This window comes from Chaetodon auriga, chromosome 12 (genome assembly GCF_051107435.1).
Source record: "Chaetodon auriga isolate fChaAug3 chromosome 12, fChaAug3.hap1, whole genome shotgun sequence".
Lineage (NCBI taxonomy): Eukaryota > Metazoa > Chordata > Actinopteri > Chaetodontiformes > Chaetodontidae > Chaetodon > Chaetodon auriga.
The window spans coordinates 24695707-24710000 of record NC_135085.1 but is presented as its reverse complement, the minus strand read 5'-3'; the positions used below and the strand labels follow the sequence as shown (position 1 = coordinate 24710000).

Sequence of the window (14294 nt, the reverse complement as noted above, 5' to 3'; positions counted from 1 at the left end):
TAACCCTTTATTTTATGTGTGTTTTCAAGTACATTTGAATAAATGTGTGTGTGTGTGTTTATGAGTGTGTAAAAGCTGAGTACTCTGGTCAAGCTCTCCCATCAGTGGCTCGGCTGGTGTGAGCTCATGCTGAGCAGCCGAACATTGTTCACAGCCACAGAACGATGTTTTGAATTTTAGCGGATTTGAACAGGCTGAATTTTGGGGATATGCTTAAAAAAAAGACACGTAGATTATTGTACTGTGTACAAATCAGTGTCAACAAACAGCCAGGTTTTAACGGCAGCCAGAGGAAGGATGTACATGTGCTCATCTTCTGTACTTAACGCACTCTGCAGTCATTGCTTTAGATTTCATTTCGAGGGAAATGTTGTACTTTTGACTTCCCTTCTTGTCCTGTTTGGTCTGATATGACCGTTAGCTTCTGGTGGCTACGCTTGGTGAGAACATACTGTTCTTTACCATTATCCTGCATCAACCTCTTGTGGTCTCATTTCAGCCAAAACTACATTTTTGTCATAAAAGCTCACTTTTTAATTCAAAAGAATTGACTTAATTTCAAAGTGAGGACTTTTATTTGTAATCTATTTTATTTGTGAGGCATGTTAATCAGCTCGGATGCTTTACACAGTCGCAAAGGTTTCTACAGCCTGACACTGGTGTGCGTGTGTGTGTGTGCGCGTGCGCGTGCGTGCGTGCGTGCGTGCGTGTGCACGTGCAGGGGCATGTACCGCATGTTTCCCCGTTAATTAACCTGCTTGTCAGTGACGTCCAAATCACCCCGAGTTTACATTTCCTCCCGAAAATCTCATTAGTGCTTCACCGCAGAGGATTCAACATTCTGCCGACAACACACACACACACACACACACACACACGCACACGCACACACGCGCACACACACCAGTCTGCTCTCCTGTATCCCCGTAGCACCGTGACATTTCCCCACCATCTCTGTCGCCTGAGACCACGTCCCATATCTCATTTTCCTCCCTCCCTAATCGGATTAACCCCGGCGTCCCTCGGTGGGCCCAGCTCCTCTATCAATGGAGGACAGCTTGGCTCCTGCAACAGGCAGCTGGACTAAGTGCCTGTAAGATGTGTCTTTTCACAGAGACATCACTCGCCGCAGTAATCTGTGGTCTTTAGCAGCGCCAACAAAAGGAGAGGAGGATCTGGATTTGATTTATGTCGGCTTCAATTGTTTTTTCCGGAAAGGAGCGTTTGTTAAACGGTGATGTTGCAGAAAAAGGAGGGACTGCCTCCCTTTAATTCTGTTCACTTGTAAATTCATAACGTGTGTGTAATCCAGCCTGGATGTGCTGCGTTCAGAGGCTGCGAGTCGAACGAGACGACTTGTTAATCCTCCTTCTCCGCCTTTCATTGTGCCTGTTTAGTCACAAAACTGTCGCAAAAAATGTTTTAAAATCAGACAAACATGCTCGTAGTCCAGGAACGTTTCTGAAAGTCAAAACTGAAGAAATTAACCATAAATATCAATTAGATCAATAAGAATAAAGAGGAAGAATATGGGACTTCTTCTGTTCTTTGCCTTTTTATGGCGATATTTGAGATAAGTGCAAATTGTCCATTAATTATCAAGTTGTGTTGAAAGTCAGACGTTCCCCCGCTTCAGCTTCACAAAGGAAGGGTTCTCGTTCTTGACGTTTTCAACTATTTTGTAACATTTCTGCACCGAACGATTCGTCGGAGGAATCGACAGATTCATTATTGATCGCAGTCATCATCAGCTGCCGCTCAGGAAAGGAGCTCCTTTAACGAAGGTGTCGTGGAAATGAAACGTAAACCTTCACGTCAGCTCAGAGCAGTGTCCCGTCATTGATCTTCACCTGACGCCTCCTCATCCTCCCCCCTTCTCCTCGTTTAAGGAGTCCTCTAATGACTTTCCTTTTATCTGTTCGTGCACATTTTTAATTTGAAGTCTTCGTCTGTAACAGTTGAATCTGCGAACACTGAGAGAATAACAGTCATGATTCGTTCATATCCTCCTGTGTCTCTCCTCCTCGCTCCCTGCGCCTCCTCTCCTCCTCTCTCAGGTGTTTCTGCGGGAGTCTCTGGAGCATCGTCTGGAGAAGCAGAGGGAGATGGAGGTGCTGAAAGCGGCCATGATCATCCAGGCGCACGTCATGGGCTACATGGCCAGGTACGACCTCAGCAGGCGCCGCCGAAGCCTTCGTAGAGACGGTTTTCATGTTCTTTCTCGTTGATTGTTGATGGCGTCTCGCACACAGGAAGCAGTACAGGAAGCTGCTGCAGTGCATTGTGGTCATTCAGAAGAACTACAGAGCTTTCTACTGGAGGAGGAAGTTCCTGCTCCTCCGCTGGGCAGCGCTCACCTTCCAGAAACGCGTGCGAGGCCAGCTGGCCCGCCGGGCCTACGGCCAGCTGCTGGAGGAGAGGAGGAGGAGGGAGGAGGAGCGCCGCAGGAGGATGGAGGAGGAGATAGAGAGGTGGGCTCGTCGAGCGGAAGGATTAGCTAGTGGGGTTTTTGTATGCTCTGTGCGAATCATGTAAACCTCTTCCCAGTTTTTGAGGAGCAGCAGCCGTCACACTTACGCTGTTTTCAGGTTATGAAGACAAGAGCGCCACCTACAGAGACGTCAGCAGGAAGTCCCAGGAGGGCTGGTCTGTAGGCGGATCTTAGAAATCCAGAGGTCATGAGTCCAAATTCACCCACAGCCCCTTTTTTATACCTCAGTTTAGACCTTCGCTCAGCTGATATCTCAGTGGATTAAATGCTGTTTCAACGTCTTCTCTCCAATATCAGGAATTCAGTTCTGACAATAAATATTAAATCCAGAAACCTTTATTATCATTATCATTATTCTTATTTTACATTTTGTTTTATTAATTTGTTCTGCTGCAATGGCTCAAATAGCTGGAATGAGGCAGAAACGTGAAACTCGGCCTGATGACCGACGTGAAAGCGTCACATGGTGCTGCTGTAATGAAGGAACACAAATTCGTTTCTGTCTGATCGACTTGAAATTGGACACAAAAGTCCAACTAAACAGACTCGAAGCACCTGAAGTGACTCACCTGTGTGAAGCCTCTCGCTGCTGCTTGTGGACGATCGAGCCACTTCCTCCTGTTGATTTATGTTTTTGGCCTAATTACAGTCAAATTTCTGAATAAATTTAATGAATAAAGCCACAAAACAGCTTTCAGTATTTAGCAGGAAGATGTAGATTAAATTCAAAGATGATGTCGACTTCCTGATCATTTACCACCAGCACACAGAGAGTTTTATACAGTATATGCTTTTCATTGTTGTTTGGGTGGATTCCGGTCTGACCTTTACAACCTGTATTCTGGATGAGTTTTACGGGAATTTAATGCCTCAGCGAGACGGGAAATGCAATTACCTGTGTTTTAGTAAATCTTATCTGTTCGGTCAGCTGATGTCTGTCTGTCTGTGTCTGCAGGGAGAGACAGAAGCTGGAGGCCGAGAGGATCACCAGAGAGGTACGACGATTATTACAATCACGTTACATTTCCTATTTCATCTGCATTCGTTTTTATATGGCACTCAGTTATATTAAAGACAGGTCAGTGTTTCCTATGAAATCTAATGTTCCTTCAGTACTTACAGTTTATTGTCTTACTGCACTAGATTAGATCAAAAAGCAACTCTTCAGAATGTACTTTATTAGCATTTCATTCTTAGCGTTAGCATTAGTTTTCTCGATGGTTTGGTGTTAAAAGCCTTCATTTTCTTATGAAACAATCATCATTCTCCCTGTGCAGATTATTTCAACCTATTTCCTGAACAAAATCAACTTGTTTTAGGAATTTTCTGGAACTGAAGGCGACGCGCTGCAGTACGATCATGAAAAATGACACCTGAAAATTTGAAAACTGAGATCTAGAGATCTTTTCTTGAGTGGGTTACCATCTTAGAGAAGACAGACTGAGCACCAGCATTGTTTGTGCAGATGTTGGACCTAAAACTGTTTCCACCAGACAGTTTTCTAATTGTTGTCTGTCTTCCATCGTCAGGCTGAGGAGGCCAGACGACTGGACGAGCTGCGTCGCTCCGAGGCCTTAGCCTCTCTGGCTCTGCCTCAGCCTGCAGTCGCAGCTGCAGCATCAGCGGGCGCGTTGGAGGAGTTGGAGTCAGCAGAGGCCGTCGAGGAGGCGTCTGAAGAGGAGGAGGTCCGTCCTCACGAGGCGTCTCAGGTAGAGGAGATCCTGCGACTGGAGCGGGAGATCCAGTCGCTGCAGAGGCAGAAGGAGCGTCAGGAGCTCTCTCTGACCGAGGCCTCCCTCAACCGCCTGCAGCTCCTCCGTGACCAGGAGCTCAGGCGTCTGGAGGACGAGGCCTGCAAGGCGGCGCAGCAGTTCCTCGACTCGCTGAACTTCGACGAGATCGACGAGTGCGTGAGGAACATTGAGAGTTCCTTGGGAGTCGGCGAAGAGGACGAGAAGGAGAAACAGGGCGGACGGAGGAGAGGCAGCGACGAGGAAGAGGTCGATGAAGGGTTTGGGGCCGACGACGAAGCCTTCAAAGACTCGCCGAACCCGAGTGAGCACGGCCACTCGGACGGCCAGCGGACAAGCGGGATCCGAACAAGCGATGACTCGTCTGAAGAAGATCCATACGCCAACGATGGCGTGGTCCCACCCCTGCCGCAAACCGCCCTGCTCCACCAGCCGCTGCCTCTACCACCGGTGCCCCCCGTCTGCCACAGCGTCTCCTCCAGCGGGGACTCGGCCTACCCCCAGGCTTCATCCGAGGCCCAGTCTGACGACCTGGTGGAGCTCATACCGCCGGACGAGGATTCGGACTACGACCAGGACGACTACGACGAGGGCGCCATCGTGTCCAGCGGCAGCTTGGCCTTCTCCAACCCTCGCAGCGGCCAGTGGTCCCCCGACTACCGCGGCTCAGTAGGAACCTACAACAGCTCAGGGGCTTACCGCTTCAGCTCGGAGGGGGCTCAGTCGTCGGTGAGTCGGGATCAGGTTTCAGATCAGAGGGGCAGTAACTTCGACTGCTGCCAGTGAGTACGTTCACCAGGGCTAACTTTGCTCCTTTGAATGCCTCATTTCCTTTCTCGTTACTCCAGTTTGAGGACAGCGAGGACGACTTTGACAGATTCGACACGGATGACGAGCTGTCGTATCGGCGGGACTCCGTCTACAGCTGCGTCACGCTCCCGTACTTCCACAGCTTCCTCTACATCAAAGGTATCTCCATCGTCACCGTACTCACACTTCTGTAAGAAACTGAAAGGAAGTGAAGGTTGAAGAACAAGCCTCGAGCTCTTCCTCCATTTGTATCCCTGTCTTACGATCATATGATCATACAGAATAAGGCATTAATAAGTGCTTCATAATGACTAATACTGAACCAGTATGTTACTAATGTGCATGCTAATAAGCAGCTAGTTAAGGGTGAACATGTGTACCTTCATGTGAAGTGTTGGCCCTTCATATTTTAGTTTGTGAACACACAAGTAAAAATCTCTTCCTTTCCTCTGCAGGCGGTCTGATGAACACGTGGAAGCGGCGCTGGTGTGTCCTCAAGGACGAGACCTTCCTGTGGTTCCGGGCCAAGCAGGAGGCTCTGAAGCAGGGCTGGCTGCACAAGAAGGGGGGCGGCTCGTCTACGCTGTCCCGCCGCAACTGGAAGCGCCGCTGGTTCGTGCTGCGGCAGAGCAAGCTCATGTACTTTGAGAATGACGGCGAGGAGAAGATGAAGGGGGTGCTGGACATGCATAATGCCAAGTAAGGACTCGGCTACCTCGCAGTGATCAGTATGACCTCAGCTTTAGCATTGCTAACACTTCCTGATTGAATTCTCCATATAGAATGTAAATGTAAATGTATTAACAGCTTCAACAACCTGTTCAGTGTTTTATTCCTCTGGACAAACACAGTCGTGACAAACTAAAGACAAAAAACGCTGTAAGAAATAAAAGAATGGAGGAGAGGTGATCAGGCTGAAGAATAAAGGAAAAGGTCAGACAGCGTCGTAGTAACCAGGATGCAGTTCTTCTAATGTCCACTAGATGTCGCCTTTATATTAGCAGTTTTGAAGTGACGGACAGAACAGGAGGAGACACTCACCTGGTCTTGTTTTTGTGATCTGCAGAGAGATCATTGATAACACCGGCAAGGAGAACGGAATCGACATCGTGATGCCGGAGAGGACGTACCATCTGATCGCCGAGTCCGCCGAGGACGCCAGGTGAGCGTCGCACAAATAACTTCCTTCTCTCTCTCCGACTCAAACAGTTTTCCGGTTAGGATGAAACCACACTCACATTCTCAGTATAATGAGGAGGAGGAGGAGGAGGAGGAGGAGGAGGAGGAGGAGGAGGAGGTGTCGCTGTGGGCTCGATGTGCCGGCCGATTTCCTCTCAGAGGGACAGTCCGCTTCCTCCATATATCTGTCCTGTGTGTGTGTGTGTGTGTGTGTGTGTGTGTGTGTGTCTGTGTGTGTGCGTGTGCATGTGTGTTGGCAGCAGGTTTACGGTGGCAGCTTCTCTCAGTGCAATATTGGAAATATTCCACCTTTGTTGAATTTCTGATTTTTAAAACCTGCACACTGAATGATTCATTCCTCAAATCTTTCCAAAATGAATTTCATAATTTCAGTCTGCAGCTTCATACACGTCCTGTTCACTGTCCTTACCTTAACTTCATGATGATGATGATGATGATGATGATGATGATGATGATTTGCTTACAGCCAGTGGTTCAGCGTGCTGAGTCAGGTCCACGGCTCGACAGAACAGGAGATCAGAGAGATGCACGACGAGCAGGCCAACCCCCAGAATGCTGTGGTGAGTGCTGTGAGGAAAGCAAAGCACTCTGGGAAATGGAGTTGTAGCACTGAACTGCTCTCTTCAATATTAAGCTGTGATTTGTTCAGTTATCTGCTAAAATCTGCTTCTGTTCACGTGTCTGCACACACGTTTAGATGAACTCTGTGTTTGTGAGAGCCGCCTTCGTTCTGTCTGCTGAAGTCCTTCGTGTTCATCTGACAGGACACAGATACGTGTTTGAAAAGCTGCATCCTTTGTTCCCTCTGTCTCCTCAGGGAACAATGGACGTTGGAATGATCGATTCGGTTTGTGCGTCGGACAATCCGGAGAGGTGAGACCCTTCATCAAACCGCCGTTTCACACACAGTCACAAAGGGTCCTTCAGTTAAAGCTCTTCGTCCTGTCACTGATCGCTGTTCGTCAGAAATGATCTGCAAAGTCACAAAGTTTAGCTCAAAATCGAATCATTTGTGTTAATTTCATGTTGGCCACTAGGGGGTGCTGCTCTGTTATACATGTTCACAAATGGAGCCGCTGCATTAACACACAAAATGAAGAATTTCTGCTTTATTGCTTCAGGTTGTAGTTGGAGTTTTAGCCTGCTGATGAACCTGTGATTGAGTTTGTGATGAGTCAGTGTTTGATTCTTCTATCTTCTCATTATTATCTTCACCATTAACCGCGTGTCCGGACGGTCGCAGGCCAAACTCCTTCGTCATGATCACGGCGAACCGTGTGCTGCAGTGCAACGCCGACACGCCCGAGGAGATGCACCACTGGATCACTCTGCTGCAGCGCTCCAAAGGAGACACCCGCGTCGACGGACAGGAGTTCATCATCCGAGGTGACGATGAGGCTGGGGTCTATCCCAGAATGCACTTAGGCAGAAAAATAGATCAGAGTCACAGCAGCAGAGCAACAACACACAGATATGAACAGTGTTAGAGTGAGTTTGACATGGAAATGGGTGACTTATGGATCCATTTGACTGGAAACAGCAGAGAAAGGAGAGACATCATCGCTGATGCAGTCAGACAATTTTAAATGTGAAGTAAGACATTAGTTCTCATATACTGGTTCACAGATGTGGCAGCCTGCACCAAACTCCAGCCAAGTTTTAGGCATTTTTCTGAAGCTAAACAGCATTAAAACCTGAAAGCGTGACAGGAAATGTCGTAATGATTAAGTGCACAGAGCAGGAAAACTTAAAATAAGTATGTAAATGCAGGTTTTTATCAAAACATTTAACTTTTGGAAAAGAATCTCGAGGATGAACCGCAGAGAGGAGCGTTGACACTGGGAGCTCTGGTTTCTGCTGCTGTCGGCCTGAAGGAAAACCTTCTGTAACACTAACGTGTGATTCTCTTATTTCCACCAGGCTGGTTGCACAAAGAGATGAAGAACAGCACCAAAGCCTCGCTGAAGCTGAAGAAGCGCTGGTTCCTGCTTACCCACAATTCCCTGGACTACTATAAGAGCTCAGAGCGTAACGCCCTGAAGCTGGGAACGCTGGTGCTGAACAGCCTCTGCTCGGTGATTCAGCCCGATGAGAAGGTCTTCAAAGAGACCGGTACGACAAGCAGCACGGACTTCTCTCAGATTTCATCCTGTCGTCCTGCATCTATGATTTGACACTGAATTAGGATGACTCTGAGGGAAAAATGTCTTTTTTTACCCTCCTACAGGCTACTGGAACGTGATCGTGTACGGCCGCAAACACTCGTACCGTCTGTACTGTAAGCTGCTGAACGAGGCCACGCGTTGGGCCAACTCCATCCAGAACGTCATCGACACCAAAGCTCCCATCGACACGCCGACCCAGCAGCTCATCCAGGACGTCAAGGTAGGAAACGTCTTGGCGTAGAAGTGGTGGAGATCCACCAGGAGCTAAAAGACAGCGATGCAACTCATCGATCGATTAATGGACTTTTCTGTGATCATGGTTCAATCATCTGCAGGAGAACTGTCTGAACTCAGAGGTGGTGGAGCAGATCTACAAGAGGAACCCCATCCTGCGCTACAGCCACCACCCGCTGCACTCGCCGCTGCTGCCGCTGCCCTACGGAGACATCCACCTCAGCGGTGAGTCAAGCAGATGTGAAAGAGTCAGACGTTCAGGAGGAGCAGCAGTCATCGAGTGAGACTGACAGAGAAACTCAGAGCTGCCGTACCATCAGGAAGTTCTGACGAATTTTTAACTTTCTTCACAACAGTTTGTGCAAATTTTAGATTAGGAATTCACTCACCTTGTTGCTTTCATGGTGCCATCACAGGACTGTTTAAAGGCCGTTGTTCCTGTTATCTGTTCGTCTGTTTTCTACATGTTCTGTGACACATTTAAACGCTGTGTATAACCGGACTTTCGTCCCGTTCAGGTCAGAGAAACAGAAGCTACACGACGCTGCAAGACGAAGCCCTCAAAGTGTTCAGCTCTCTGCAGCACCTGGAGGGCGTGGCCGACCCGGTGCCCGTCATCCAGGGCGTCCTGCAGACCGGCCAGGAGCTCAAACCTCTTCGGGACGAGCTCTTCTGCCAGCTGATCAAGCAGACGACGCGGCCGCCACAGCCTGGCAGCCCCGGGAACCTCTGCGGCTGGAAGATCCTGGCCTGCATGTCCTGCACCTTCGTCCCGACCAGGAGCATCCTCAGATACCTCAAGTTCCACCTGAAGAGGTACAGCGCGTCGGCAGATGGATGGAATCCAGACAAGATCTCTGACCTCTGACCTCTGACCTCTGACCAACCCAAATCGCTCTCTCCTCAGGACTCGGGAGCTCTTCCCCGGCTCGGAGATGGATCGTTACGCCGCCTTCGCCCTCGACTCCCTGAGGAAGACCCGAGCCAGGGAGAACGTCCCGTCGCAGGAGGAGATCCGCTCCATCGTGGCCCGGCAGGACATGAGCACCACCGTTCACTGTCATGGAGGAGGATCCTGCAAGATCACCATCAACTCGCACACGACAGCCGGAGAGGTGGGTGTTCAGCACGTTTAACGTCTGCTGATGACTGAGCGAGCGAAGCCCAGCACGTCCTGACTGATGCTAAGTTAGCCTGATTACAGTGGAGTGATTAACGCACTCTGTGATCTTTAAGTGTTAAATGAAGGTGCCAAAACTCAGATATCAGCCAGCTCTCCTTTTGAATAACGAGCATCACTTCCTGTTTCCTAAAACGTGCCGTAGTGTAGTGAAGGAGGTAACCGCTTCCCTCAGCTAGCTGCTCCTGCAGCGTAAAGAGTCAAAGAAAACATCTGCATTTGGTTGACGCGTGACGTGGCCAGCTGTGGTCCCCCTTTGAGGGGTGTTTTTGGTAACACGCACACGCTTTGGAAGCAAACACTAAACATTGTGTTTAAGTATGAAAAGCTGATCAACACAAAAATGCACGATGGATCGTTTTTGTACAGAAATCTTGTTGTTTGATCTCTAAACACCTGTGGATTAAAGGCAGTTTTATCTGTGTGTGTGTGTGTGTGTGTGTGTGTGTGTGTGTGTGTGTGTCAGGTGGTGGAGAAGCTGATCCGCGGTCTGGCCATGGAGGACAGCAGGAACATGTTTGCTCTGTTCGAACACAACGACACCACAGAGAAAGCCATCGAGAGCCGCACGGTGGTGGCCGACGTCCTCGCCAAGTTTGAGAAGTAAGCGTCACTGCGTGTGTGTTAGTGTGTGTTAATGTGTGCGTGTGTGTGTGCGCCTGTGTCCTCCGGTCGTCATTAACTCGCTCTCTGCCTTCCAGGCTCTCGGCCAGCGCAGACGAACAGAACACCGGCTGGAAGTTTTACTTCAAGCTGTACTGCTTCTTGGACACCGACAACGTTCCCAGAGACAGCGTGGAGTTCGCCTTCATGTTCGAGCAGGTGTGACACACTCACACAGGGACTCTCTGAGGTCACACCTGTGTTTGGTCTGAAAACGTCCTGAAGCATCCTCTCAGGCCTTGTTCTGTCCACATCCCAAAGATATTTAGTTTTTCTTGATGCATTATTTACATTCAACTGTTGATTTCTGCTTAATTTAAAGAACAGGTTTGTGTCAGGTCTCGTTTCGTTTATGTGACGAGCCCTGTAATCAAGCCCTGATGCGTAACTGTAAAACATGGTTTCCTCACTGAGGCGGTCGTTCTTCTTTCTCACGCCTGCAGGCCCACGAGGCCGTCATTCGCGGTCAGTATCCGGCCCCTGAGGAGACCCTTCAGTTCCTGGCTGCTCTGAGACTTCAGTACCTCCTGGGCGATCACAGCTCCCAGGTCAGCGTCCCCGAAATGTCCCAGGTGTTCCCCATGGCGCGACTGCGGGCCCGGGTGCAGAACTCGGCTAAGACGTTCGCTCCGGGCGCCGGCTCGGTGGCGGACCGCTCGGGGACGTCGGAGAGGAAACGCTCGAGCTTCCTGGAGGGAACGCTGAGGCGGAGCTTCAGGAGCGGCTCGCTGAGTCGGCAGAAGCTGGAGGAGGAGAACAGCCTGGAGGCGTGGATGAGGGAGGAGGCGGCGGCGGTGAGGACCAGCGTGATGGACAAGTGGAAGAAGCTGCAGGGGATGAACCAGGAACAGGCCATGGTCAAATACATGACTCTGGTGAAGGAGTGGCAGGGGTACGGGTCCACGCTGTTCAACGTCGAGGTGAGGACGCAGCAGAGCGCCTCGTCGAAATTCCATTTTAATCTTTATTGTCCCGTTTTCATCATCACGATCAAACGAGCATCACATCAGACATCATTACCAGCACAAATCCTTTTGTCAGTCGGTCCGGTCAGACCTCAGAGCCGCCATGTTTGTTTCTGCTTGTCGTTTAGTGTCGGGACGGGGCGTTCCCCTCTGAGCTGTGGTTGGGGGTGAGCCGGGAGGCCATATCGGTGTACAAGCGAGGGGAGCCGTGGCCTCTGGAGGTTTTTCCGTACGAACAGATTCTCTCCTTCGGAGCGCCGCTGCCCAACGCCTACAAGATCGCCGTGGAGGGCCGAGAGCTGGTGTTTGAAACGCAAATGGTTCGTACACACAGAAATAAATGAAGGGGAGTTCTGATGCGTGTTAGTCAGCAGCTCGTATTCGCCCCCTCACCCGTCGAGAAGAGCGTGCAGATAATCCAATGAGGGAGCAGCCTTTAATCTCAAAGCATGAACTCTGTTCTCACTCCTCTTCCTCTCCTCTGCAGGTCATGGACATCGCCAAACTCATGAAGGCCTACATCAGCATGATCGTCAAGAAGCGCTACAGCAACTGTCAGTCCGTCAGCAGCCATGGCAGCCAGTGCAGCGCCTGGTGAGCTCCGCCCCCTAACCACTGAGCTCAGTCCTCAGAGGGTGGAGGACGAGGACGAGGACGCCCGTCTGGAGAGAGCAGCTCGTACATTTGACACGTCAGACCGACTCTGAATGCTCTTAATGTCACCAAGCAGCCACACCTGAGAGGCCAGAACCTTAAAACAAACACCGTCAGCAACCATTTCAGGCTGGACGGATCAGCTGAGACGTCGAGAAGTGTCGTTAAAACAGCACCAACCAATCAGAACTGTCCATCCTGACACCGTCTGAGCTGCAGAAACATCCAAACACAAAAAAACTCCAACTTCCTGTTTCTCAGAGCAAAGAAAAGAAGGTTTAAGGCGACTCGTTTGTCATCGGCTTGCTCTGACAGCGTGGAAACGGTTCATTTCGTCCTGATGCTAACGTGCTGCTGCGCCACGAGGCGGGTGGCTGCAGGGCGGAGCTGTTTGTTACTGAGGCTTGTGTGTGTGTGCGCGTGTGTGTGTGTGCGTGTGTGTGTGTGCGTGTGTGTCCGAAAGTCAAAAAAAAAAGAAGCTGAAGCCGACAGGACGAGCCTTTTCCTCTGCTTTGAAACACGTTCTCCAGGTTCAACTGTAAATAATATGCAACTGTGCTCGTCAAGCACGTTTGTGATTGGCTGTTCTGATTCTTGCTGATGAAGGTCACACAAGTGCCTGTTCAAAGTAAAGCAGGACCAACTCGAGTCTTCGTCCTCTCGATGCCACTCTGGCGGCAGCTGTGCAGGTCGTTCACGCTGAAATCAGCTGTTTCCTGCAGCAGGTCTGTTTCTTCACGTCAGGGCGTCCACGTCACAGTCCACCTCTGTCCTGTCCCCCAGTGTGGACACGCGTCAGCTGTCCAGGAAAGACGCCGTTTGATCACACCTGAACTATCATTGTCCGTGTGTCGCGTCCAGGGTTCGTCTGATGTTTTTAAAGCTTCACAAGCTTCCTAAGAAAAGCTGAATTTAGAAATATTTCAAGCGTTGAGGTCATTAGTCGTCAGGGAAACGCAGCCAGGTCCATCCACACATCCATCCTTACATGCTGTGAGATGAAATTTGTCCACAGATGTTGCCGTAGTGTTCGCTCTGAACTGCTCTCTGGCAATATTAGATTTTTAAGTGCTGTTTGGGTTAATGTGATGATTTGTCGGTTATTTTGTCCATTAACTGTTTAGTCATCTGTTCAAAACATCAGCTTCTAAAACCACTCGCCGCTATTTATTACATCACAGCAAACATCCCCTCTGAACTTCACCTTCCTCAGAGTTATTCTTCAGCATTTTGTCTTATTTCTGATTTTTGGGGAGTTTTATTTAGGTTTTTTTCTTCAACGCAGTAACAGAGAAAAAACACCTGCACGCCGAGAGAAGTTTGATCTCAGGTGTTCGTCTTTGTTTCCCTGCAGCTGCAAAGCACTTACAAAAGAAAACGAGCCCGAAAGCCTGAAAACTGAATCAAACCCTCGAGATGCAGCAGTCGTCGCGTGCAGTGATCGGACCGTTAGAAGCTGGCGGAGCGCCGTGATGCGATACAGCAGATTGAACTTGAACGACTTGCTCACTTAGCCTGTTAGCAATGTGTTAGCGGCGTGCTAGCAGCTTGTTAGCAGCGTGACATTCCTACAACATTTCACTGGAGCTCCGCGGGCGGCAGATCCATCCAAAGACGCGTGTGCAGGTTTCTCCCATAGTGCCTTGTTGTATATTGTGTACACTTACTTCGTTTTCCATGTGTGGTTCCTTTTTTTGGTATAATGTGCAATGTTAAATATATATTCTATAATCATGTGGCTGTACATTTTATACTGTAAGTCTTTGCCTTCTATTTTTCTCCTGAATGACGATTTTCTCCAGATAAAACTCTTGCTGTATTTTTCTCTCCTCCGCCATCGGACAGTGGATCTTCGACAGGACTGCTCTCGTTTTTTATCCGTATTAGCTGTGCTCTGTATTGAAAGGATGATTCTAACAATAAATGGTTACATATTTGGTCTGCGGATGGATTCACTGTCACGTTCTTTGTTTTAGTTTGAGTGTTTTTATGATTTGACTTTGATTAAGATCAGTTTGGTGCCAGAGATTGGACACACAGCACAGCGCGATCACCAGGCTTATCTTACCTGCTAATATCACCTGTTCTCATATTCCTATCGATGCACGACGTGACGCCCTCAGACTCCGTCCATGGCGCTGCTCTCTGCGGACGATCCCACCGCCCTCCTGAAGCCTCAGT

At 49.4% G+C, this 14294-nt stretch overlaps 1 protein-coding gene across 2 annotated transcripts in view; it reads left to right on the top strand.

Moving 5' to 3' along the window:
* Nucleotides 1-14053, top strand: part of myo10 (myosin X) — a 101348-nt gene extending 87295 nt beyond the window's left edge. For both annotated transcript variants that reach the window (XM_076744656.1, XM_076744655.1), the window contains exons 22-41: nucleotides 2058-2164; nucleotides 2253-2471; nucleotides 3447-3486; nucleotides 4021-4971; nucleotides 5091-5211; nucleotides 5508-5751; nucleotides 6119-6214; nucleotides 6719-6812; nucleotides 7070-7125; nucleotides 7496-7638; nucleotides 8173-8364; nucleotides 8480-8637; nucleotides 8753-8876; nucleotides 9170-9467; nucleotides 9559-9766; nucleotides 10298-10434; nucleotides 10533-10653; nucleotides 10938-11414; nucleotides 11588-11779; nucleotides 11947-14053. In XM_076744656.1, the coding sequence (XP_076600771.1) occupies nucleotides 2058-2164; nucleotides 2253-2471; nucleotides 3447-3486; nucleotides 4021-4971; nucleotides 5091-5211; nucleotides 5508-5751; nucleotides 6119-6214; nucleotides 6719-6812; nucleotides 7070-7125; nucleotides 7496-7638; nucleotides 8173-8364; nucleotides 8480-8637; nucleotides 8753-8876; nucleotides 9170-9467; nucleotides 9559-9766; nucleotides 10298-10434; nucleotides 10533-10653; nucleotides 10938-11414; nucleotides 11588-11779; nucleotides 11947-12057 (4089 nt within the window). In that variant the 3' untranslated portion in view covers nucleotides 12058-14053. The remainder of the gene's footprint in view (nucleotides 1-2057; nucleotides 2165-2252; nucleotides 2472-3446; nucleotides 3487-4020; nucleotides 4972-5090; nucleotides 5212-5507; nucleotides 5752-6118; nucleotides 6215-6718; nucleotides 6813-7069; nucleotides 7126-7495; nucleotides 7639-8172; nucleotides 8365-8479; nucleotides 8638-8752; nucleotides 8877-9169; nucleotides 9468-9558; nucleotides 9767-10297; nucleotides 10435-10532; nucleotides 10654-10937; nucleotides 11415-11587; nucleotides 11780-11946) is intronic.
* The last annotated feature ends 241 nt before the right edge of the window (nucleotides 14054-14294 follow it).